This window comes from Exophiala viscosa (assembly GCF_022695815.1).
Source record: "Exophiala viscosa unplaced genomic scaffold EDD37scaffold_2, whole genome shotgun sequence".
NCBI classification, from domain to species: Eukaryota; Fungi; Ascomycota; class Eurotiomycetes; order Chaetothyriales; family Herpotrichiellaceae; genus Exophiala; species Exophiala viscosa.
In genome coordinates, this window is record NW_026944354.1 from 826,652 (window position 1) to 850,336 (window position 23,685).

Here is a 23,685-nt window from a genome sequence, read left to right on the forward strand (position 1 = left end):
ATTCATGGGATTAATAACGTGCACATCATCGTAGCGATGTCATGATAACGGGTTCCAAAGGACTACTCTACACGGGGAATTTAGGAACCTTAGTTACGACCTTTATCTGTACACTGTATGAACAGTCTGTCATTGAGATGCAACGATCAACTAAATGGGTATCTTATAGACAATGCGAAGGCATAGGCCTCGAACGCTCAGGTTGGTGCACAGGAGGCGTGCACCACATATTCAGGCAAATGCCTCAATGAGCAGACTGTCAGCCTGACTAGGCGTCAATACCTGCGGCTGTTGCGACCACAGAAGAAGATCATCGTTCCGATGTAGATATTTCGACTTCGCTGTGTGATAGATATCCGCGACCTTGCGGTCAGACTGTGCATGGCCATCGTCCTCACCGTCGGTCGAGTCGCTCCAATTGTCGTCGTCATCGCTGGTTGCTGTAGAATCGCTGTCGAGGTCATCATCCCAATCTAGGTCGTCTTCGTCAAGATGTGTGCTTGGGATCGCTGTTGCCCGAACAACGACAACATCACCCGGCTTAGCTGAGTGTTTGGTCGAAAGTGTTGCAATATCCACGGTCTCGATATGCTCGATTTCAGCTTCGAAATCCTCGTCGCTGTGCTCAAGGGACAATTCGTCACCAACTTCGGCATCCAGAATATCCTCCTGGTGGTTGTGCTCGAGGATGTACTTTCTAGCCTGATCAAACAACGAGCAGTGGCCAACGAGTTTGTGAAGTCGAGGCTCGGTCTTTTTGGCTTCTCTTTCAATCTTGAACTTTGAGATATAGCCTAGTTTATAGGCGAAATAGCGTGCTTCTGTGCTCAGCACAGGGGAGGAAGAAGAAGTCATTGAATGACGTTGTGATGAGATCTTGCTTGGTATCGGTCTCGGGCTTGTACGTTGAGCAACGTCCATCACCGTATTTTCAGCAGAATACTAGGATCAAAGTGGGTGGTTCAAAATGTAGATTGTTGAAGTCGGAGGGTTTCGTGGCAGATATGAAGCATTCTCTTCCGGCCGTGACATTCACATAATCTTCCGTTGTCTCGCATAACTCCTGTATAAGCGTATAAAGAGAAGCGGTGGTACATCGTATGACTTCCGCCGACATCCTGTCAGTGGGCAGAGGATGGGAGCAGTAGCGACATTGGATGTGGGGCTTGCGTATTGCTTGCGAGGCTAGCATGACTAGACCTGACCATACAACGTACATTCTGCAAATCATAAAACGTTTCGCAGGTCAATGGCTTCTTGCCGGGAACCGAGTCCCTGCGTAAGACCACGTGTCTGCAGTGCTACAGTGCAACATGAGTAAATGGCATTTTCAAAAAGTGGTGCGACAGAATTAGTGGTGTGACGGACTGTATCGGCAAATACCGCAAGGCTGACCACGTTCTCGCTTAAGGGTCCGTGTCGTGATCTGGACCATGACCCCCGGAGGAAAATCATCCGAGGCCCGGGACTTTGACGCTCATCGGACATCCCCAGGCTCGGTCAATTTCACCATAACGGCATTTTGGCTGTACGGTCTGATGATCAGCCAGCTGAGCATGGATCGCCTGAGTCTTTGTGAGAGATTCAAGAGAGGCCGTCTCAGGTCAGGCTTTGTTCTTCGTGCAAGAGACGTGATGGCTCTCTTCATCTTGTGTTCAAAGTCCGCTGTGGTGGAGTTGCTTCCTCTAAAATCTTGTCTCAGAAGCAGATACCTTCGGGGGCTGGACAGTATGGTGTTTCAAATGGTAGCAATTGTGGTGGCAGATGTACTGTCGGTGAGTAATAAGAGTTTCTCGAGGTATTGTTGCAGACCACCAAGGCTGTGAGAACGGACAGCTCCTATTGAAGATATATGATCAAGTCCACTACTCTCACGCGTCATATACAGTCACGGCTGGCAGGGGAGTTAGGGTTCAGTAGTGCTTCAAGGTGGCAAAGGGGGCAGCACACCACTTTGATGGAGTACTTTTGACAGCGGCAGGTGCAATCTGTTGCTGCAGTCCTCCCCAATAGCACTGCAGTTGCTCAGTTGCAGGTCACCGTCGCGCAGGATGCCCCCTCCTTGAAAACGTTTGTCTGGATCCAGGCCAGTCAACAAAAGAGAGCATGAATCGATCGATTTCCTCGGGCTCGACCATGCGATTGACTATGGGCCACTAAACTGGCCTGTCATATCAACGATTCTTAGGCACGTCGCTAAAGCATATCCAGTTCGAACGCATTGGGAACCCCAGGTATTCGTCGACATTACACCTCTCATGAGCCGGAGAAATCGGTGATACATGCAGGGTATTGCTTTCACACTAGGATCCTCGTGGAGGGTGTTGCGATTTGTATCATAACACTGTGTAAGGGTATGGTCTAGTTGACATGCTCGTTCTTGAGCAGACCATATCATACCTGGTATTGACTCAAGACCTGAAAGTACTCACAACTCATGGCTATAGGCCTGGGGCTTTCAAGGATACCTCAAGGAGACGTCATTCAGGGTGCTTTGTTGTCTAGAAGGCTTACTGACAACCAAGCAACGCTAATAAAGTAATCGAACGCTGCTTGCTTACGAAGGCTTGCGAAGGCGGGCGAGCTATATCAGGGAGCTACCCATGTGGCTTGCATGAGGCTGTGTCTGAACCCATAGGGTTGGTACCAGCATCTCGCTCTGACTCGCAGCACCCGCTGGCTACCATAGGGCAAACGATAGTGTGGCTGCGTCTGCGCTTCCTACTTTGACGGTTGGTGGAACAAAGTAAGTCGGCAATTGACCATTCGGAAATCCAGATCGAGCCCTGCTTAGCACGCGGGAGGATCGCCGCCTAAACTCGGCCCGGCAGTGGCTTGATTCCAACCCGCAGGGGGTGGCCTTATAGGCTGCTTGTTCCGCTAAAACGGATCATCTTCCGTGTCAGGTGAGTCCTTGGCTTTCGATTACAGTACGCCATACTAAGTCAACACCTTCTCGGTAATTACTGTCTTACCCAGATCCTCATCGCCCTTCTCGACAACCATTTACAGTGGTGCTTTCTGGTGTACAGCAACGGAAAAGGGGCCAACAACTCCAGTCATTTATTGACAACCTGGGACGAAATAGTTCTGGTGGTAGGGAGCGCAACGGCAGATATGGCAGACCACCTGTTTCACCCCAGTGGTTAGCTTTCGTCCTGTGATCTAGGCTCGAGCATTGACCTAGGATGTTCCCGACCCTATCAATCTGGTCTATGGGACGTATGAGGCTGCAACTACTGCCCAATCGAAGCCAAGTCCATGTAAGCGGCTGTCTGTGAGCTTTGATGTTGGTAGGGATTCTTTCCCGGAGCTTCCCCTTAAGATTTTAGTGGAGTGGCGCAATATTTCTGTCAGGCCACAAGGTGGTGCGACCTCTTGAGCATGGCGCCTGGCCCACTGGCACCAAGAGCTCATACCTTGCCCAGACGACACTCATTGTCAGCTGTGCGCTGCCTGCGCTCTTCAATATTGTTGGCATGCAATGAATGGGAGGCAAATGAGCCACTATCACCTGCTACTGGGGCATTGAAAGATCTTAGGTTTATGCGGGAGGCAAACCTGACAGGGGAGTGTCTGACTTCACAGACGGCCTCACTGACCTGTTTAAGTACTAGGAGTCTAGTGCGAGGTTGCTCCTTCTGCACTTACAGCCTCATTTTGAGTACATACATCCTAAATGGCGGCGAAAACGAGATTCAGCAATGCCCACACCGGCGAGCCGGCTACTTTGGCGGAAGTATGCAAGTTAGCATGGCATACATTCTATGGAATGCAAAAAGCGTCCGAAGACTTTGAGAACCTTCGTTTCGAGATCTGGACCATCGCAATCAGTGTAGATTCGTTACACAGCGTCGGAACCACATCAACGCTCATCGACCGACAACCAGACAAGGCACGCTGGGCATTGACCTTCTCCAAAATCCTGACATCTTTGAGCTCGGCACTACGACCATTGTACAGCCTTGTCAGACTATACCTCTCAACTCCAGCCAAGGATCGTGGAGTCATCAGGAACTGGCTCAAACATCCCGAGCAGACTTATGAAGGGGTCACGATACAAGATTTCCGGAGAAAGCTTTCCATGTTGGTCGAAAGCCTGAACGTGTTCCTATCATGTCTCACACACGCCGAGCTTGCCAGGGCGAGAGAGCGGTCAGAAACCGAGGAGTGGCAGGTCCTCGCCGAAGTCAGCCAGAATGTCCTTCACAAATGGGATCAAGACGTGGTTCAAGGCATCAGGCGGCCGTCGGACAAGGCCTCACAACACAATGAGACTGCTGCATACGTCAACGCCAATAGCAGAAGCTATATGACGCCGCTGTTGGAAAACGAATCACAAGGACCTGGCTTGCAACTACCCAAGACGTCTTCATCACCTCCGAAACCGAGACACGAACGGCAAGGCCACCATCCCGGCGGCGTCATGGATCTCGACGACATTGAGCACGGATTCCGAAGCCACATGCACGCCATGCGTCGTATACGTGAACAGCTCCGGCAACAAAAAGTAAACAACAACCACCTCTCCGACCAAAGTTCCCAGCATTTCCCAGAAGTCACCAGCAACACCATCAGTCATCACACAGCCTTCAATTCCCCTCCAACACCGATCACCCCGGCTCTACACCGCCATGCAACTGACTCAACACAGTCGACACAGACTGACACCTCCGCAGAGTATGCAGACGCCTCCAGCAGCGGTGCCCGCTCTGCTCAGAGCTCCGAGACTGGCAGCGTGGTTTCAGCGTACCAGAATTCGCGGGACGAGGACATCAAGCCTGCACCGGCCCCGTCTTTCTCAACATACCGGCGATCGTCGTCAGAGAGGGAAAGGAAACGCAAGAGACGGACAGAGTTCCGATTCAAGATTGGCCTGGAGGACGAGAATTCTCCGTCCAATGACAGCTCCGGGTCAGATGAGGTCGATGATCGCTTGAGGCCGAAATCACCGTTGGAGCAGTTGTTGACTACAGCACTGTTCTTCGATCAGTGATCTGATGGCATGGCATGAATTGGCAATGACAGGCCGTCTAGTGGGAGGGCTGGGAGTAATCAACATGCGTGGACTAACAAACGACATTAATGCATGGAAGGCGGATATTTACGTTGGAGTAATAATGATACCTACAGATAGCCCATGAGAATACAGGCATGACAAGACATTGCACGGGCATCACCAAAAAGAAGTCCGACTCGTTTGTCGGTTCTTCGCATCGCCGCCGTTTTGGCATCAATGTTCAAGGCTCTACAGTACCCCGTTGATGTGGTGGAGCAAGGAAAAGGCCTCGTATTCCTACTGCGGACACCTCAATGCCTATACCCGAGTGTGCAGACACCCAGATGTGATGATCACACAATCCAAACCTCCCCTGGAAATCCGCAGAGATGCCCTGGTCACCACTCTCAGGAGTTGCGTGTGCGGTCAGGCAGGCTTTCGGTTGTGGTGTGATGGTACAAGTATGACGAGCCAGGGAAGCAAGAGTTCGTACCCCTGCAGCCTGCACGCACCTACGCTACAGCACAGCCTCGTCGCATTATCGTAGCATCTCATGATGTGCCACATGCCAGTCCTACGTACCGTGAGAACATGTGAATGATGGGTCGCAGAGGTCGTCTCCGCAGAACCATGCATTAAGCCTCACGGTAGTTTTGAAAGGGAACGGAGAGTGGAAAAAGTGTGCTGCTAAGATCCCAAAATCTTTGTATTATCGTAAAGCCTCAAGGACCTTATCCCTCTAACATGTCTTAAATGATGGTATGTGTCTCAACTCTTCTTCTAAAAGGAGATCTCCAAAGCCCGCTGTATCCCAAAATCCCAAACATCCTCGTTTGCCGCTCTATCATCGCCGGCTTGCTTCATCGCTCATAAACAAAAGTCGCTTCCAATATGTGACGCCATGATAAGGTATGAAAAGTCGTAAAAAGGTATTGTTATTGTTCAAGCCAATCGAGCTTGCTTGGCCTTCTGCCACTCCTCGAACTGCGACGCTTGGTTGTCGAACCACGAGCTACCATAGCTGTTCATCTTCACTAGCTGAGGTCTGCTGGCGGTCTTTGTTTGCTTCTTCTTTGTGAGGTACTCGACGGTCATGGCGTTGACGTTCTCGAAGTAGCTGTCTCCGAAGCTGCGCATGGGAGATTCTACCGACGGGGTGGTGGCGGTGGACTTTGATTGTTTCTTCTTCGTGAGGTACTCGACGGTCATGGTGTTGACGCTCTCGAAGTAGCTATCGCCGAAACTGCGCATGGGAGATTCTCCGGAGATGCTGCTGCCTGGGGTTGAGCAGCGAGACATGCTCTCCACAGATGATGAGACTGATGCCATTGGTGTGTTGGGGTTTGAAAGTCTTGATTGACTTTGATAGGTTTGGATGTTATTGGCGTGATGTAGTAATGCTGTTGCTTTTTGCCTGAATGCTGAATGCTGTGGTGTGAGTAGAAAATGCTTTGGGGGGATTCGAGCTCTGAGGTCGTCTTAAATATCTGGATGCTTGAGACATCTATGGGGCTTTACCGTGGATCACAGTAGATCAGGCTATATCGGCCCATTATTTTCGCTCTGATAGAGCCGCCCAGGTCGCCTAGTGTGACTCCAGTAGACGGTGAGCATCACTTGACCTACCGGATAGAGTAATCGAGACCGCAGCAGAGGCATTATTGAAAGTTAGATGCAAGGCTGGCCGAAGGAAAGCCGCCTAGCATGCGATAGCTTCCAGAAGATCCAAGGATCAAATTTGCACAATTGGCAGCTGTCAAACCACTGTTATCCCACTTATCTGAGCAATTAAATCTTAATTGTGTGGGAAACTCTGATCCAGGCCAATCGAGAATCACGCCATAGCTACAGGGTCGGTGTGAACCCGACTTAACCGGGGCCCCTGGCAGAGACTGGGGTCTCTCGGCATCGCCCGATGTCGGTTCTCGGCTGAAACTATGCCTGTAAGAGAAACCGGGCCGTTCAGATGCACCGTGGGACTATCCTCCCGTCGCTTGGACCTCCGGGGGTTTGGGAAAAGTTTTACTCATTCTTTGGTCTTGATGGACCAAATCCGTACGCTCCAAGTCTTCGTACTCCGTATAGCGGAGAGGATTTGGGGAGGCAATCTTCCAGAACCACGGCTATGCGTCCCGAGGAACAGGATGGCATTTATTTCAGCCGGCAAAGGAGCTCGAGCAGCAGCTCGAGTATCTCCCACGTGAATGAAGCTCTGTGCGGCAAGCGACAAACTCGGAAGAGCATCCAGCTCAAAATAGCCGGCAGCCCTGCCACTGGCCTCGTTTGACTTCAGGCACAGGGGATTTCGGTGAAGCTACGCCATGATGATGCTTCCTGCATCAGTGGCGCCCGCAACGATTGCAGGGGTTCTGCGTCGACATGATGAGGCTGAGAATGCGTATCTTGACGACGATAGCAAATGCGTGCTATGATCGATACTCATGGTGAGTCGGTGATTATCCTGTATCATCAGGCAGTACACCTTCGTGTCTAGGACCACGAAGCCATCCTTGTATGATGTCCCTCATCCTGCTGGACTGCGCCCAGTCGCATACAGGAATGGGGTCTGTTTCACATTGCACAGTCGAGGCATATGTTTATGTTTGACTCTGCGTGTATCAGCAGTCATGCCCTTCAATACGAATGCCAAAAAACTCACCTGATGTACTTTCCACAGAAGACTGCGCCACGATAACCTGATCGTTGACCCAAGGATCGGAGAGGTCCTCGTGCCTTTGCATACCCATTCCACATGGCGTACCATGATCACATCTCCCATGTTCTGGTCGTCATCGTCGTCTTCATCGTCATCTTCTGACTCTTCGTCAGTGGGAGGCAACATCCACTCGCCGCATAACGATTCGATCTCATGATCAGACCCGATATCTGCCAGGAGGCCAAGCCGTCCTCGACGGCCACCCATTGCTTCAGCAAGTCTAGGCGGGGTTGAGCTTCAAGGCGGTCTGTCGAGATTGTCGTCTCCCAGAGGTGTTTCCTTACACCAAGGGACTCTTTTCACCTGAAAGGTCATCAGATCGAAAGAGAAGAATGATGAGGCTGGGGCACGCTTGCCAGATAAACAAGCCTCGAGTTCAATGATAGGCAAGATCTGCTCTTTCGCAACATACTTGCGCTATCAGGGTCTGATGTTCCGCAACATCCGCTCTTCCACCACTCATTGTCCGACCTTGGTACAACAGTCCGCAAAACGCTGTCGCCAACCGACTAATGGGGTCACGTGCAGGGACTATACCCATTCGCATCAACATCACACCACACTCGCAGTTTGCAGGTCATCGACATCGATCTCGAGTGGTCGCCGGCCCGCTTGCCCATGGCCCAAGATCCAGATTTGTCACTGCCCTTATCTTGTGGGTACCACTTGTTGATACAATTATGCTGATACGACCGCTGGCCCGTCTGTACAAGCTATGAGTAGTTTACAATGCCAATCTGTGTAAAGTCATAAAGTTCTCGCCACGTTGGCGCTACCGAGACCTTGCCTGCCACACCATCTGAGCCCTGAACGCCGTCGCTGTGCATTGTAATCGCTTTTGCTCTGCCTGCATAACATATTCCACCACTGAGTGCAGCACCAAGCCTCGTGCCCAGGTGCATCTACGCCGCTAAGACGCCGGCTATCTGACAAGAAAGGTCCAACAGGGCAAGATGTTCATCAACACCGTCGACCAATCTCTTGTCAAACTCCGAGAATGTCTGCGTCAGCTTGCATTTCTTTCCAGAATCAACGAGGTCGTCAAAGATAAGTTTACTGTAGAGACTGGACAGGACTTCATTGGCGGGATAGCCAGACGCGGCAATCTCAGTGATCTGCGCAGCAATGGCATTGTAGTTACGCGCATTTCCCTTCTGGAGAACCTTGACCAATTCGTCGGTTGAGCTGGGTGGAAAGGTACCGGCTATCTCGTCAATGTCGAGGACTTTGATTGCGTTTGCTTCAGTGTCTTTGCTTTTGCTAGCCGAGCCATCCGCGTCCTCCATCTCTTCATCCGAGTCGTCGGGAATTGTTTTGGCTTTCTTCTTGGATGATTGATTGGCCGTCGCACCAACAAGGCGAGCAGCGCTCTGGAGCAGATTGATGGCACGTCTCAAATCGCCGTCGGCCACTTTCAAGGCCCTCTCAACCACACCATCTGCGTACTTGACGTTCTCTGCCTTCAGAATCTCCTGAATGCGCTCTGACGCTTGACCGCCTTCGAGCGCCTTGAAGCGGAACTTGGAACAACGCGAGGCTACAGGGTCGATGATGCGGCTGACGTAGTTGCAGCAGAGGCAGAAACGGGTGATTTTGCTGTGGATCTCAATGACTCGTCTCAGACCGGATTGTGCGTCTTGCGTCAAAGAGTCGGCTTCGTCAAGAATAATGACTTTGAATGGCGGGCAGGGGTAACGCTCGCGATACTCTTTCGATGCTGGGGCGCTGACTAGATGCAGAGCTGCGAATGTCTTGACTCGTTCGCGGATGACTGAAAGGCCTCTTTCGTCACTGGCGTTAAGCTCCAGCACTCTGGAATGGTAAAGTTCTGGACCGAAAAGTTCTCGACACAGTGCTATGATTGTACTGGTTTTTCCCGAGCCCGGAGGTCCGTAGAGAAGTAGATGAGGGAGATTGGATGCGTTTACCATGCGACGGAGAGTTTCGGTGACATGGGCTTGTGATTTGACTTCGTCGAGCGAGCGTGGCCGGTACTTTTCAACCCACGGTTGCATTCGTGGAGCTGTGACCACAGGTTCAGTCGCTTTTGTTTTCGAGCTCGATGCCGATGTCGCTGCCAGAGCGCGGGCTTTGTTGTCGAAGAAGTTCGCCATGATGAGCGTTTGATTCAATGACGGTGATTGAGAATGTGAGAAGGCTGCAGATCGGTTTGGCAGTCTCAATTACTGACGAGACAGGCGCTGCAGCAACAAGTCGACCTCCGGTGTTAATCTACACTTTGGGTGATATTGTGGTGTTGCAGTGAGACCTGTGTCTCATTGAAAAGTGATGTTGGTCTACACAAGTGGAGAGGCAAGCGAAGAAGACGCGCTCATGCCACAAGTCGCGTAAAGAGGTTCTTGGCGCGACAGGACCTGGCGCACGTGACGAGGCTCTGAAATCTAGGAGCCCTTCCTTGACAATCCACGGGATGAAAGAGTAATTCTAGTCGAACATGAGACTCTTGATGGCATATTCTTAGAGCTCGTCTCTAGAAGGAACTGGGCTCTCCACTTCTACCTCTATCATGCGCTTCAGCGTATTGCGAGGCTGCTCTTCCTGACCACTGCCTTCCTGTACCGCATCATCAGCGACATCCGGCTGCTCACCATCTATCATTCTTCCGACCTTCTCAATCATACTCTCATCACCCTGAGACTGAGGTTCCTGCCTGGGCTTCCTGTCCCAACCACCGCCTTTCGCTGGTATCTCCATAGACTTGAAACGAATTCCTGAATCGTGCGTCGGCATACTCGCCCTCGCACTCACCATGGTAGGCATGACTATCGACAAGGTCGGCTTCGGTGCTGTGCTTATAGCACCATCCGGCATACCAAATCCGATTGCGCCAATACTTGTCATTGTAAACCACCACATGGTTCGTATAGGCCAATATACAAACAGTATAAGAGGCCCGTATATAAGCCGTCTGAAGATCAGCCAACATATCGTGATTGCCAGCATATAGAACGCGCTCTTCAGGAACCAAGTATCTGACTTGTTACTGCGTACCAGTTGGCTCGCAAGTCCCCTGGAAAGCTTGAGTAGATCCGTCGTGCCAGAGTAGCTCTCCTCGAGACTCCGTAGTGCCTCCTGACTTTCCTGCAGTGTCTGCTGTGCAAAGTCCGACTGTGAGAGTGTATCTTCCATTCGATTATGCATGCGTCGGAGTGCTGCGGTGACATCGCTGGATCCTTGTAGGGCCAGTTCATTCTGGGTCAATTTCTCATGTGTAGGACGTGTCCGAACATTTCCTCCTTCGCTCTTGCGGGCTGCAAACAGCTGTTCTCGCTCCTTTCTCTTCTCTTGATCCGCCGTCCTTTTGGCCGCCAGCTGCGCACGCCGAAAACTTGCTCGTGCAGTTTTCAGTTCTTCTGTCAACTTCTCCAGCAGGGCTGCGCTTCGTTCGCGTTCGGCATCCCTGTGTTGCCCATGGAGGTTGCGCCGGTATGATGGAATTGAGTCGTCCTCGAACTCCTGCCTCAAAATCTCCAATGTATCTTCCTGCTCTTTCAAAGTGTCATGAATCTCATTCGCAAGCTCCACCCGTCTCTCGTCGGGATCGCCCTCGGTGTATGATGCAGGAGAGAACTTTCTTAGTTCTTGGATCAAGTTTAGAGTCTCCTTGTAAGAGTCCGCAAGGACCTGTAGGCGCTGGCTCAGCGAGCGAGACATTTCCTCGTGTGTCGTGTGGAGGGAGTAAAATGACATAGCCATCGAGCGGTAGGACAACATGGTTTGTCCGCAGGATGTGCAAACATGACAAACATTATTGACCGCGGAATTTCTTTGGTGTGGATTTCAACCATTGAATTCCACTACGAGTACTCTCCTGTTATTCACAATCCGCAGAACCTGCGATATTCGAACAAGCATATGATCTAGGCAGAGGACAGCAGCTCAGAAGCTTCAATTTGGTCAAGGCTCCGCGTCACGCATATCTGTCTATTCGTGGCACGCGCAGAAAGCGAACAGACAATTAAAAGCGACGAGAACATCATTCTGCGCCTCTCTCTCACCATGAGAACGACCTACCTCACAACACTGAAGACGGCTTTCAACCCGTTTCAAGTCAACTCAAGAGTCCCTCGGTTGTTCCTCAACCTCCTTCCACCCGCGGCGCACAAGACCATCAAGATCACTACCGCGCAATTTCCTCGGAGTTCCACAGCCCCAGCTACGCTGGAGATCGGCCTTAAAGATGGCAAGACCATGAGCTACAGCTGGGCCACGGACATGGCGGCAAATACCGAAGGAAAAGCACAGAAGGTGAAGAGGGTCAGTCTGCAGGACATCGTGGAAGAGGTGAACAGGCATGCGCGGGCATTGGACCGCAAAGAAGAACTTTCTGGGTGATCGCATCGGCATGTAAGGAGAGTCTTCAGGTCTACGATATCGATGTTACTGGGACCGCCGCTCGCCGCCAGCGTCATGGTGACCGTTCTTGCGTTAGCTCGAAGTTCAGACGAGCTTTGCTTGACAAGGAGGGCGCTAGAACAGGTTTGCGAGGATCCCGCAGAAGATGTCTGCAGGCGACCGGCAATACTGAATCTGACTGTATTAACAGCGAGACCCCTACTCGCCCCAGTCAAGCATTAGGAGGTATGAAGTGCAGGCTTTGGCAGGAGGACGAGACGAGGGAGCATATTCAGCCATGTATATGTACCTTATGTCCAATTATGAAGGATAGAGGCGCCGGAGCAGGAAGTACTGTGTAAGATGAAACCAAAGATGTTGCCGGTTTTGTGCAAGTCTCGGTATTATTTGTTGTACATATCATTCATGAGCTAGCTCAGTGCATTTGTTGTACATTGAGATGGGTCTTCCGTCCCGCACTACAAGTCCACCGACTTTTAGATTGGACGGCATAGCGCAACGGCTTTCTGGAGGTAGAGACCCCCAGCTACTTGCCACCAGGACCCATTGCATGCTTATCCTTGACCACATGTCCAAGAAGGATCATGCAGGTCTGCAGCAACTCCGGGTCGAGTCATTGCAATAAGCGTGGGGAAGTACTTTGCGCTCCTGCGGAGTTCATCTGTTGACGTTGGCATGAAGACGACATCTTGATGCCCTCCAAACAGTTCTTCAGTGCATTTGCCGAAGCATATCATGACTTTGCAACTCAAGCTGCGACTGCCATAGCACCCTGCCCGACACCATCAAAGCCAGCGTTATCTGCAGCAATCTCGGCCTTTTGCTTCTTGGTCCGCTCTTGACTGACGCTCCGACCTTGGTTGTTGTGATCGTGCTCTTGCTCTCGAGACCTCTTATTATCCTGTTTGTTGGTCTGATTATGTTTCTTTTGCTGCTTATGTTGTCGCTTGATGTCCGCCTTGGTCAACCTAGGTGCATCCAGCTCGAGGACGTGGTCGACCTCTTTGGCTGTCTCAAGCATCTGAGGTTCAGTGTTCTCCAGGAGGGCAACTGCCTCACTGTAGCATTTCGACATTTGGATTGGTTGATATTTCGGGTTCTTGCCCGGCATGAGTTGCGATAGCAGGAATTTCGTATTTCCGTATTTATTCTCGACGCTCATGGCCAGTTGTAGGTATTCTTTGACTACCTCTTGCCATGGCGCAATACCGCCCTGGTCCTTCGACCGGAAAACTGAAGGATTTGCTTCGGCAGCTGTCGCAATCATTCCTCCGTCGACGCCATACTCCTTCGCAAGAGCAAGGGCTTCATCCCGCGACGTAACATCTCCGTTCATCAAGCAAGCCACACCATGACTTCTGCAAATGTCGCCAATCATGCGGAGTTGTTCTCGTATGGCGCGCTCGCGCGGTCTCATCGGCGTTGTTCTGCAATGAATAGTCAACCCAACAATGCCGGTCTTGCAAAGTCTGTTGACCAGGGTGGACGTCAACTCGGGCGTCTCGAGGAGCCTGATTTTCACACTGATGCCGATCTCGTGCGGAGTTCCCACTTTCGTAACAAGTGCTGTCAGTATGTCGCAAAGTAGGTCCGGTGTCTTTAAAAGAGCCGCTCCCATGCCTCCTGATGTGGAAAATGGCTTTGGGCAGCCTGCGTTGACATCGACGCCACATACAAAAGGCGCGACAAGTGTCGCTGCTTGTACTGCATAGTCGGGCGAGGCCGTACCAATCTGGTAAATCAGCCTGTCCGACTCTCTTTTGGGATCGATGCGGAATATGACGTTCTCTTTTGGTGGCGCGTTGGGATTCTGATTGTTGGAGTTGCGACTCCATTCTATGCAACCTGTCCTAGGATTCGTTGTCTGTGTCGTTCCGATCATGGATTTGTCCACTGTTTCTGGGCCCCAGACGAGGTCTGCGCCATACTTCAGCGCCAGTAGCCGGGAAGGAAGTTCTCCGGATCGGACCATGGGTGCGAGAACCACTTTTCCCCTGTAGTCGGCACCATTTTTGGGTATCGCGACATTAGGCACGGTATTGGTGGTATTATCGCCTATAGTGGCAGACATATTCATCCTCGCTGGTGTCAGCAAGAATGACTGGAGAGGTTTTATGATGGATAGAGTGCGTCGTAGCAGAGACTGAGGCCGAGCAGCATGGCCGACAGTCATATGAAGGGTGTTGCAGGAAATGTAGAAGAATATTTGTGTTCCAGACTCATAAATGCAGTTGAGCCGCAGGAAAGGATATCTCAGGTCACGTGAAGATAGAAGAAATCATCGTCAATAACTCGGAACAAATCGAGCAGCATTTTCGTGAGATTGTCGAAAAGGCCGAGGTGTACTAGTAAGAAGTTACAACAAGTAGAAAGGGACAACAGACACGGGCGATCTAAAGCCAGTTCAATCTCATTCAATTCAACTCATGCACAGACTCCAGTCTTCTACAATCAAACATCACCTGCGCCCCCGAACCTGCAGCAGCTGTATCCGCGACCGCAACCGCAACTGGACCTTTGCCTCTGCGTCTGCGTCTGCCACTCACAATCTATCGTCATTTCACCGCCAATTCCAATCGTCAACACCCCGCGCCCTGGCTCCCACCAAGTTTACACAAAATTCTGTTTCTGTTTCCTCCCCTCCCCTCCGTCCCTCATCCGCAACAATAGCTTCACAACGGTCTGAAGCTATTTCTCGACACCTCTCTACCTCTACGCCCGCCAATATGTCCTACAGCAAGCAACCCTCAGAGTTCCAGCCTCGCAAGGTTGGTGCTCTGCACACCCTCGATTTCAGATGCTTCATTGAAAAGGATGGCACTCCGGTCTCACCTTTCCACGACATTCCTCTCTATGCCAATGAGCAACAGACAGTGCTCAACATGGTCGTCGAGATCCCCAGATGGTCAAATGCTAAGCTTGAGGTGTGTACCTCTCAATAGCTCCGTTCACCCGAAATGTTGTACTGACACATGCGACCAGATCTCTAAAGACGAGTTCTTGTATGCGCCTTCCGAACTCACACATCCCGAACCTCTAGAACTGACACCTTCACTCCAGGAACCCCATCAAGCAGGATATCAAGAAGGGCAAGCTTCGATTCGTCCGCAACTGCTTCCCCCACAAGGGCTATCTGTGGAACTACGGTGCTTTCCCAAGAGTGAGGGGCATACAATATCGCGAGGGTATCTTTACTGATTTTGGCAGACCTGGGAAGACCCCAATGTCGTACACCCGGAGACCAAGGCAAAGGGCGACAATGACCCGTTGGACGTCTGCGAAATTGGCGAACTTGTTGGCTACACCGGTCAGGTTAAGCAGGTCAAGGTCCTTGGAGTGATGGCTCTCTTGGATGAGGAGGAGACGGACTGGAAGATCATTGTCATCGACGTAAGTCCCTGTTGGAAGAAGCAGATTTCAAATGTGCTCATTGAGTCGCCTACAGATCCACGATCCCCTTGCCCCCAAGCTCAACGACATCGAGGACGTTGAACGTCATCTACCTGGCCTCCTCCGCGCTACAAACGAATGGTTCCGTATCTACAAAATCCCAGACGGAAAGCCCGAGAACCAGTTCGCATTCAGCGGCGAGTGCAAGAACAAGAAGTATGCCGAAGAGATCATCCGCGAATGCAGCGATGCTTGGGAACGTCTCGTTACTGGCAAGCAACAGCGTGGTGAAATCAACCTCGCCAACGTCACGAATTCCGCTTCTCCAGACCGTGTGGACCAGTCTCAACTCTCCAAGATCCCTCAAGGACAGAACGTTCCACCTGCGCCGATTGATGGCAGTGTTGACAAGTGGTTCTTCATTTCTGGTGCGGCCGTCTAAGCATACAATTCGATTCCGTTGGCTGATTTCGTCCAGGAGCTGGAGCGACATCGACCGACTACATCAAATAAAAGATCCACGGAGTACCATTGACAGCATATCCTATGTTACAGGTCCTCGAATACCTAGGTAGACAAAAACAACCCACATACTAGTATGTAGTGAGCTTAGCTAGAATGGAAAGTTCCTATTCTCTCGCTCAAGCCAGGGATTTTGTGGTGCGCATACGTCAGCCCTAAAGTGGAAGAAATGTCAAATCCTCTTGAACTTCCCCCCTGCGCCCGCAAACACGCGTAACGTGGGAACAATGCTTTGAGTACGACGTGGACTTTTGTTAACGGCTCTCCTTTTCAGCATTATGGTAGATAAGTTCGTGTCGCATCTACTGTTGAGGCTGTTGGGAGACTCCGAATTACCGGCTTATGTACACTGAGGCTACACCACGGTTGTTGCGATCACCACGAGGCATTGAACACCACCACTACCACCACCACCACCACCACCACCACCCTCAACAATTGCGCCTCGTCAACACAAAGCTGTTCGGCTTGTGAAATGCCAGGAAGTGCATCATGGAGCGGCAACCCTTCCATCAAGGGCTCCACGGAGTCCATGCGAATGGTTCTTCTGACGTTCTGCCTCATTGGACTTCAGTACGTTGCGCGGCGCAACCTCGTGTGAGAAACCCTGCTGACCATGTCTCTTCAGATTCACATGGGGCACTGAGATGACCTGTAACGTCCCCTTTCCCGGATCACGTAGCGCGCACTGTGCTGACCACTTGATGCAGATGGCACACCCTACCTCCTACAACTCGGCCTCACGAAATCGAGGACATCTCTAGTATGGATCGCCGGACCACTATCGGGCCTAATAATGCAGCCCGTCGTGGGCGCATACGCGGATAGATCGACATCAAGATACGGCAGACGCCGTCCGTATATAATTGTCGGTGCAGCCATCACAGGCGTGGGCTTGCTCTTACTGGGCTGGACGTCCGAGGTTGTAGGGCTGTTCGTGCCCGAAGGCGAGACCAGGAACGACGCTACAATCGTGTTGGCCGTATTATGTATCTACGCGCTGGATTTCAGTGTGAACGCGGTGCAAGCGTGCTGTCGCAGCTTGATCGTGGATACACTGCCTGTCTCGCAACAGCAGGCTGGGTCGGCATGGGCGTCGCGGCTCACCGCGGCAGGTCATCTGCTGGGCTACTTCATCGGCACGTTCGACTTGGTTAAGATATTCCCGGGGTGGCTGGGCGGAAACACCCAATTCAAGAAGATGACTGTGATTTCGGCGCTGGCTCTGTGGATCACGACGGGCGTCACGTCCTGGGCAGTCTCCGAACGAGTCAGACTGGCAGGCGACGAGGACAGGGCTTCGATCAAGGATGTTCTGGCGAATCTGTGGCATAGAACGCTGAACTTGCCGCCGCGGATACAGTGCATCTGTTGGGTACAGTTCTGGAACTGGGTCGGATGGTTCCCCTTCCTCTTCTACTCTAGCACATTCGTCGGCGAGATCTACTATCGCTACGAACATCCTGCCCCGGAGGCTGGGTCGAAAGACGAGCACGACGCCCTAGGCAACATCGGCAGGCTAGGCAGTATGGCATTGGTCATCTTCTCACTCATCACCTTCGGGTCGTCAGTCCTGCTGCCGTACATCATTCGTTCCCCGGAAGCGCCACAGGAGAAGTTCACGCCTCGACCGCCCGCTTCGTTGGCTAAAGCCGCGCAAACGATTTTGGTCAAAGCGCACAAGTTGCAGCCGGACTTGACATCTGCGTGGATGTACTCGAATTTGCTTTTCGCGGTGATCACGATCTACGCGCCCTTCGTCCGCAGTCTTGCCGCTGCTACCGCTCTCGTTGCTTTGTGCGGTGTGCCATGGGCGGTATCGTGCTGGGCTCCTTTTGGATTGCTGGGCATCGAAATCAACAAGAACACTGAAGGTCCGCGGGCGAATGTGCATGGGTCGAATGTCCCTGGATACACGGCTGTTCGGGGCACTGCTGATGAAGACGAAGACGACGATATAGAAATGGAGGAAGGGCACACCGGCGTGCTGCGAATCAATCATCCGGATGAATCTAATGCTCATTCGTCTACGGGCGAGCTGGCGGGCATTTACCTTGGTGTGTTGAACGTCTATACGACTTTACCGCAGTTCGTGGGCACATTTGTTAGCTGGATCGTCTTTTCCCTCTTGGAGCCTGGCGGGAATGATCATGTGGCGGATGAGGATCCAGACCATCATCGCTGGCTGAACCTCAAGAAAAATGCGCCAAACGCGATCGCGATCTGCATGTTCATTGGGGCATTGTGTTCCGTGGTCGCAGCGGTAATGGCGAGGCGACTGAAAAAGTTGCTTTGATGTACTTGTATATGTAGATTAGTTTCACGACGGGATAGCTCAGATTTGTTGGAGGCTTCTTGATGCATAGCCGGTTAGCACAAGTTTTCGCCTGCAGTCCTTGGGGGCATTTGGCGGCAATGTAGTTCGATTCCAAGCCTTCACAAGCCACAGGATCAGAGTTCGTATCAAAATTGTCCACGAACTTGGAAGTTTCAGTTTGCTCGGTTGAAAAGTTTCTGATTGAATTCATGCACATAGAAACCGTGTGCGCTCAATGCCACATGGGGAATTGACTTGACCATCCCATGCCACGCAACAATTGTCTTTTGATATCCGACCCATCGCTCCTTTTCCACCTTGGAATCGAAGAGCGTTTGGGATGATCGTAACCACGATCACCCTCAAGTGCGACCGTGATCGCTTGACGGAGTCGATTCGTTGGCACCATCCATCCTTTCCCACATCACATCTTGCACCGCTCGAAAAAAACAAATCATATCGAACTGGGGTAAAGCATGACTCTGACGCTGGCACCGAAGCTCTTGGGTGGCAGGTTGTGGTTGAATTTTGCTCGGACGACACCGCTGTTGCCGTGAGGGCGGGTGACCTTGCCCCAGATGACTCGGATCTTGCTGCCTTGTCGTTCTTTCGAGGCTCGGTAGACGAATGCGACGCGCTTTCCTAGGTAGAATCTGTACGAGGAAGAAAGTTAGTCTACGATGTTCGTAAGAAGGTAAAATGTTTCCCGCTCGGCCGCATCACTTCGATTCCACTTCTACATCAAAGTCGTTCAAAATAGACCTCCTCTTTCTGGGATTTGCGGCGAAACAGGTGGGCAGACGTACTTTGCGGCGTTGGTGTCATCAACACCCTCGATCTTGAGCAGAGAGGTGTTTGGGTTTGTGTTGCGCTTTCCTCGTTGATAGGACAGGTGCTTGCCCTTGACGTATACTGCGAGAAGGAACAAGTCAGTTTCGATCTTTGCCATGCTTCGACCCCCTGTTGGTATCGAGAGGGGTATGCTCACATCTGTGGTTGCTGCTGCTGGAAGACATCTTGACAGAATCCCGGAAATGTCGAGGGAAAAGAAATTCTGGTCGGACAGCGAGGTTGGTGAGATGTCTTGTTCAATTGTCGTCGACCACACGAAATTCAATCTGGGCAGGCGCAGTCTCAAAATTGGAGAGAAAGTGCACTAAGACAAAGCTGGACTAGAATGCCAAGATTTGATGAAGGTCATGTGACCAGACACGGAGTGTTTGATTTGCGTCAGAATTTCATAATGTTCAACCCATGCAGCATTCGAGTCTCACCAGGCCAGGTTCCCGTCACAGGAGGCCGTCCAACTGGTCTACAAGGGTTGGTCCGAGTGAGGTCTTCTCACGCCGTACCAAACAGTGTGCGCAACACGGTCTTTGGCTCCCAGCATTTTGTTCGGTAATGCAAGTCCGGCTGGTGCTGTTTGTTTAGCCTAATAAAGCTGGTGGTCCTCGAGTCCCCAAAGCCACAATGAGAATCTCATTCTTGCATGAAACCTTGGGCAAAGTCATATCGCTGCTCGTGAGGTATGGTACACAAACACAAACCCTCGTGATCCTTGACCCGTTGTCCCATTCCAGGAATTCAGGGCGCATTTGCAGAATCGGATTGATTACATAACCCGGAACAAGTGACGAAGCAGTCCGCGGACGAGTCAAGCAAAGCAAGGCTCCATCGACGGACCCTCGAGCATAGCCGATCATTCCGCTGAGGAGAGGGGAGGCTAGCAGTGGCATATGCGACACTCTATAGGCCGAAGGAAATCCAAGCCGGGCCTCAGCATCTCAATGCTTACTGATTAGTGACGACAATTACAGATTAGACCTGCAGAAAACACGGTGTGGGATATAGACTTGATAAAGCCGCCCTCTTTCCTCCTGCTTCTTCTCTCTTATCCGGGGACATTGTCGCATCGCACGACACGACCTGTAGATTGGTGAAACTCGATTGACGTCACGTTGTTGCAAAGGTCAGAAGCAACTCGGTTTTCAGCTCTCGTCAGTACTGAAATCATCAGAACTTCGTCAGTGGAAGAAGCTCTTCAATCGATCACCGCCGCAAAAGCCGCAAAGTCCTTTTCCACCTAATTATTATTATTTCCTGCCCCACCATTACCATTATTCAGTTTCCGCGGCCATCATCAAACCAGTATCCCGCCCGCAGTTCACCACTATTGTTTTTCCAGCTTTGTCATTACCTTGTCCTCCCTCGACCTCGTCAGGACCAACACCTCGTCAGACGCCCCTCAACACCTACCGGGAATCTCTCACATCGATCACCATGGCCGACACAGTCCTTCGTGCTGAAGAGCCTGAGAATGCAGGGTGAGTTCTTCGGCCCCCGCGCGAGGATCCACCGTTTCCCAATGGTTTTGAGATGGAATTGACCGCTGACTGGGAGTGTGTTACAGCACCGTCGAGCTCAAGGAGAACACGGTTATTGTCGTGCTAGGAGCTTCGGGTGATTTGGCGAAGAAGAAGACCTTCCCTGCGCTCTTTGGCCTGGTGAGTGCGCATCGTCATCATGCGGACGCGCATCAACCGGAGACCGCATTGCTGACGGATTGACAGTTCCGGAACAAATTCCTGCCCAAAGATATCAAGATCGTCGGATATGCTCGAACTAAGATGGACCACACCGAATACCTCAAAAGAGTCAAGTCCTACATAAAAACCCCAACAAAAGAGGTGGAGGAGCAGCTGGAGCAGTTCACTTCAATCTGCTCTTACATTGCTGGTCAGTACGATCAAGATGAGCCCTTCCAGCAGCTCGACAAGCACATCAATGAGATTGAGGAAGGACGGAAGGAGAACAACAGAGTCTTCTACATGGCCCTGCCTCCCAGCGTCTTCACCACCGTTTCGCAACACCTAAAGAAGAACTGCTACCCCAAAGAAGGCATTGCCAGAATCATCATTGAGAAGCCCTTCGGCAAAGATCTGGGCAGCTCACGGCAACTGCAAAAAGCGTAAGATCTAGTCACTGCTGGGCTACTGAGAGTTACTGACGTGCTTTACAGCCTCGAGCCGAACTGGAAGGAAGAAGAGATCTTCCGTATTGACCACTACCTCGGAAAGGAAATGGTCAAGAACTTGCTCATCCTCAGATTCGGTAACGAATTTCTCGGTGCGACCTGGAATCGCAACCACATCGACAGCGTTCAGATCACCTTCAAGGAGCCCTTTGGTACTGAAGGCAGAGGTGGCTATTTCGACGAGTTTGGTATCATCCGTGATGTGATGCAGAACCATCTGTTGCAGGTTCTGACGCTGCTTGCCATGGAGCGACCTATCTCTTTCTCCGCCGAAGATATCCGTGACGAGAAGGTCAGAGTTCTCCGCGGAATGCCTCACATCGAACCCAAGAACGTCATCATTGGACAATACGGCAAGTCTCTGGACGGCACCAAGCCAGCATACAAGGACGACGATACAGTCCCCAAGGATTCAAGATGTCCGACATTCTGCGCCATGGTCGCCTTCATCAAGAACGAGAGGTGGGATGGTGTACCCTTCATCATGAAGGCAGGCAAGGCGCTCAATGAGCAAAAGACCGAAATCCGCATCCAGTTCAAGGACGTAACATCCGGCATCTTCAAGGACATTCCACGAAACGAACTTGTTATCCGAATCCAGCCCAACGAGTCAGTCTACCTCAAGATGAACTCCAAGCTGCCTGGTCTGTCGATGCAGACTGTTGTCACCGAGCTCGACTTGACGTACAGGCGCCGCTTCTCCGACCTCAAAATCCCTGAGGCCTACGAGAGTTTGATCCTCGACGCCATGAAGGGCGATCACTCGAACTTTGTCCGTGACGATGAGTTGGATGCCTCATGGAGAATCTTCACCCCACTTCTCCACTATCTCGACGACAAGAAGGAGATTGTGCCCATGGAGTATCCATACGGTGAGTTATAATCGTTTATTGAGTTGTCGCTCTGCAGTCAGCTAACTCTTTCGTGCAGGTTCACGTGGTCCTGCCGTCCTTGACGACTTCACCGCCTCTTACGGCTACAAATTCAGCGACGCTGCCGGCTACCAATGGAACACCGCCAGTACCCCAAATAAGTTGTAGACTAACTTGCTCTGGTGCCACGGCTCGGGACATGCAGCTGATGGACAAGGAAATCTGCGTTGCACCCACGAAGAGCTGGCGGATGAAAGTACCGACAGTCCTGATTGGATCCTTGGAGACGGATTCTTTCGCTGGACTGGTTATGACAAAACGCCCAAAAGCGTATGAAAGCAAGTTTCACGTGCGAGCGTGCGTTGGCCGACATAATTAGCTCCTCAATTGACGACGAACGACAACATGAAGCTGGCTGGAGGTGGTCGAATGATTAGACGTATAGCTTAGTATGCAGACAAAAGCCATGCTGAAGTAGCAAACGTTTCCCAATTGCAAGCAGATCAGTCTCAGCTTCAGTGGCGGACCCTTGGAAGGATGTAAGTGGCCAGCACAGGGACTTAACGTCGAGGGGATACATTGAGTCTTACTGTGACATGATTTCGTCCCCTTTCCAGTTCAGAATATCGTCTTCCCAGTGTTGGGTATCAAGCCTTGGTAGACTGGGAGCTTTTGGTGCCTTGCTCGATCTTGAGCATGTCGGGCGCACAACTCCCCAGACACAGGATCTCTTGGACGCTTCTGCGACTCCCATGCGGTGGCAAGAGTACGTTCGATCAAGCATAAGTTTACTTTCCCTCATTTTCGATGGGCAAGGTGCATTGTCTTACCTCACCACCTGACACCTTCCGAAGCCGGCCTCGCTTCGGTATGACAAGACTCACGGCCACGTGCGTGAGGTGGTCAGATCCTATCCAGTGTGGCCGAGAAGATCACAAGTACTGGAGCATTCGCCGAGCATCGTCACCAAAGCCCACTGCGTGGGTAGGGTTTGTAGTCGTACTTAGCAGCAGTCCTTGAGCTCCGCGACGGTTTGCCTCGGTCAGAATCTGGGGTATAAGTTTTTGGGGACGCGCAATGGCCTGTATTCTGCGGTGTGGCAGCTCGCGCAAAGCTCGCGCATTGCAAAGGCGGCCTCGATCTCATCCGGAAAAAGTCGACAGTGATTCTGGACTCGCTGGTTATAATTCCGAGGTGAATATAGCCAGACTGACAGCAATGGGCAAGACTTGCGGTGAAAACACCAGACAGACGCCTTCGATAGACCAGCGCTCATGTGCTTCACATTCTCCTACCTTCGAGGTCCAGCACCAAGCAAACCCTAAGCGGTCTGCAAGGAGTCATATAAGAACACAGACAGCGGTCAGCCACGATGTCGACCGCCGGAACCCCATGGCTGTTATCTTAGTGAAAACAAGTGTTTGCTGAGGAACTCGACGTTTCTGTCAAATGTTTATC

The 23,685-nt window shown here is 51.6% G+C and overlaps 12 protein-coding genes across 12 annotated transcripts; 5 read left to right on the plus strand and 7 right to left on the minus strand.

Moving 5' to 3' along the window:
* Positions 1–231: 231 nt before the first annotated feature.
* EDD37DRAFT_646541 (uncharacterized protein) lies at positions 232–855 on the minus strand (the record flags this gene model as incomplete). Its single annotated transcript, XM_062817747.1, has 1 exon — positions 232–855. The coding sequence occupies one exon, from the start codon at positions 853–855 to the stop codon at positions 232–234; it is 624 nt and encodes a 207-aa protein (XP_062672730.1).
* Positions 856–3,679: 2,824 nt separating this feature from the next.
* On the plus strand, positions 3,680–4,996 carry EDD37DRAFT_646542 (uncharacterized protein; the record flags this gene model as incomplete). The annotated part of the gene is made up of 1 exon (XM_062817748.1): positions 3,680–4,996. One exon carries the CDS (start codon positions 3,680–3,682, stop codon positions 4,994–4,996), a length of 1,317 nt encoding a protein of 438 aa, XP_062672731.1.
* A 667-nt stretch (positions 4,997–5,663) lies between these two features.
* On the minus strand, positions 5,664–6,497 carry EDD37DRAFT_620750 (uncharacterized protein). The gene has a single exon (XM_062815948.1). It carries the CDS (start codon positions 6,326–6,328, stop codon positions 5,942–5,944), a length of 387 nt encoding a protein of 128 aa, XP_062672732.1. The 5' UTR covers positions 6,329–6,497; the 3' UTR covers positions 5,664–5,941.
* A 2,005-nt stretch (positions 6,498–8,502) lies between these two features.
* Positions 8,503–10,046, minus strand: EDD37DRAFT_230602 (replication factor C subunit 2/4). Its single transcript, XM_062810535.1, has one exon. The coding sequence runs from the start codon at positions 9,827–9,829 to the stop codon at positions 8,618–8,620; it is 1,212 nt and encodes a 403-aa protein (XP_062672733.1). The 5' UTR covers positions 9,830–10,046; the 3' UTR covers positions 8,503–8,617.
* A 22-nt stretch (positions 10,047–10,068) lies between these two features.
* EDD37DRAFT_620755 (protein transporter SEC20) lies at positions 10,069–11,486 on the minus strand. The gene has a single exon (XM_062815949.1). The coding sequence runs from the start codon at positions 11,448–11,450 to the stop codon at positions 10,194–10,196; it is 1,257 nt and encodes a 418-aa protein (XP_062672734.1). The 5' UTR covers positions 11,451–11,486; the 3' UTR covers positions 10,069–10,193.
* A 106-nt stretch (positions 11,487–11,592) lies between these two features.
* EDD37DRAFT_230600 (uncharacterized protein) lies at positions 11,593–12,455 on the plus strand. The gene has a single exon (XM_062810534.1). The coding sequence runs from the start codon at positions 11,736–11,738 to the stop codon at positions 12,069–12,071; it is 336 nt and encodes a 111-aa protein (XP_062672735.1). The 5' UTR covers positions 11,593–11,735; the 3' UTR covers positions 12,072–12,455.
* A 385-nt stretch (positions 12,456–12,840) lies between these two features.
* On the minus strand, positions 12,841–14,163 carry EDD37DRAFT_560295 (tRNA-dihydrouridine synthase 2; the record flags this gene model as incomplete). Its single annotated transcript, XM_062813841.1, has 1 exon — positions 12,841–14,163. One exon carries the CDS (start codon positions 14,161–14,163, stop codon positions 12,841–12,843), a length of 1,323 nt encoding a protein of 440 aa, XP_062672736.1.
* A 266-nt stretch (positions 14,164–14,429) lies between these two features.
* Positions 14,430–16,127, plus strand: EDD37DRAFT_620757 (inorganic pyrophosphatase). Its single transcript, XM_062815950.1, has 6 exons — positions 14,430–15,016; positions 15,075–15,094; positions 15,153–15,252; positions 15,300–15,482; positions 15,538–15,910; positions 15,961–16,127. Exons 1-6 carry the CDS (start codon positions 14,519–14,521, stop codon positions 15,993–15,995), a joined length of 1,209 nt encoding a protein of 402 aa, XP_062672737.1. The 5' UTR covers positions 14,430–14,518; the 3' UTR covers positions 15,996–16,127.
* A 352-nt stretch (positions 16,128–16,479) lies between these two features.
* Positions 16,480–18,300, plus strand: EDD37DRAFT_605685 (major facilitator superfamily domain-containing protein; the record flags this gene model as incomplete). The annotated part of the gene is made up of 3 exons (XM_062814827.1): positions 16,480–16,577; positions 16,633–16,682; positions 16,715–18,300. 3 exons carry the CDS (start codon positions 16,480–16,482, stop codon positions 18,298–18,300), a joined length of 1,734 nt encoding a protein of 577 aa, XP_062672738.1.
* Positions 18,301–18,775: 475 nt separating this feature from the next.
* EDD37DRAFT_646551 (50S ribosomal protein L35Ae) lies at positions 18,776–19,270 on the minus strand (the record flags this gene model as incomplete). Its single annotated transcript, XM_062817749.1, has 2 exons — positions 18,776–18,974; positions 19,128–19,270. 2 exons carry the CDS (start codon positions 19,268–19,270, stop codon positions 18,776–18,778), a joined length of 342 nt encoding a protein of 113 aa, XP_062672739.1.
* Positions 19,271–19,539: 269 nt separating this feature from the next.
* Positions 19,540–20,162, minus strand: EDD37DRAFT_620765 (uncharacterized protein; the record flags this gene model as incomplete). Its single annotated transcript, XM_062815951.1, has 1 exon — positions 19,540–20,162. A coding segment is annotated over exon 1 (304 nt), but the record flags the coding sequence as incomplete, so codon positions are not given.
* A 439-nt stretch (positions 20,163–20,601) lies between these two features.
* On the plus strand, positions 20,602–22,395 carry EDD37DRAFT_656099 (glucose-6-phosphate 1-dehydrogenase; the record flags this gene model as incomplete). Its single annotated transcript, XM_062818806.1, has 5 exons — positions 20,602–20,645; positions 20,732–20,825; positions 20,892–21,289; positions 21,341–22,227; positions 22,286–22,395. The coding sequence occupies 5 exons, from the start codon at positions 20,602–20,604 to the stop codon at positions 22,393–22,395; spliced, it is 1,533 nt and encodes a 510-aa protein (XP_062672741.1).
* Positions 22,396–23,685: the final 1,290 nt, after the last annotated feature.

Bases quoted from the DNA above. Each gene is read 5' to 3' on its own strand.
- EDD37DRAFT_230602 (XM_062810535.1), bottom strand. From the start codon at position 9,829: ATGGCGAACTTCTTCGACAACAAAGCCCGCGCTCTGGCAGCGACATCG.
- EDD37DRAFT_620755 (XM_062815949.1), bottom strand. From the start codon at position 11,450: ATGTTGTCCTACCGCTCGATGGCTATGTCATTTTACTCCCTCCACACG.
- EDD37DRAFT_620757 (XM_062815950.1), top strand. From the start codon at position 14,519: ATGCACAGACTCCAGTCTTCTACAATCAAACATCACCTGCGCCCCCGA. The intron at 15,483-15,537 runs GTAAGTCCCTGT...AGTCGCCTACAG, and splicing joins GGAAGATCATTGTCATCGAC to ATCCACGATCCCCTTGCCCC. The intron at 15,911-15,960 runs GTGCGGCCGTCT...GATTTCGTCCAG, and splicing joins CAAGTGGTTCTTCATTTCTG to GAGCTGGAGCGACATCGACC.
- EDD37DRAFT_230600 (XM_062810534.1), top strand. From the start codon at position 11,736: ATGAGAACGACCTACCTCACAACACTGAAGACGGCTTTCAACCCGTTT.
- EDD37DRAFT_620750 (XM_062815948.1), bottom strand. From the start codon at position 6,328: ATGGCATCAGTCTCATCATCTGTGGAGAGCATGTCTCGCTGCTCAACC.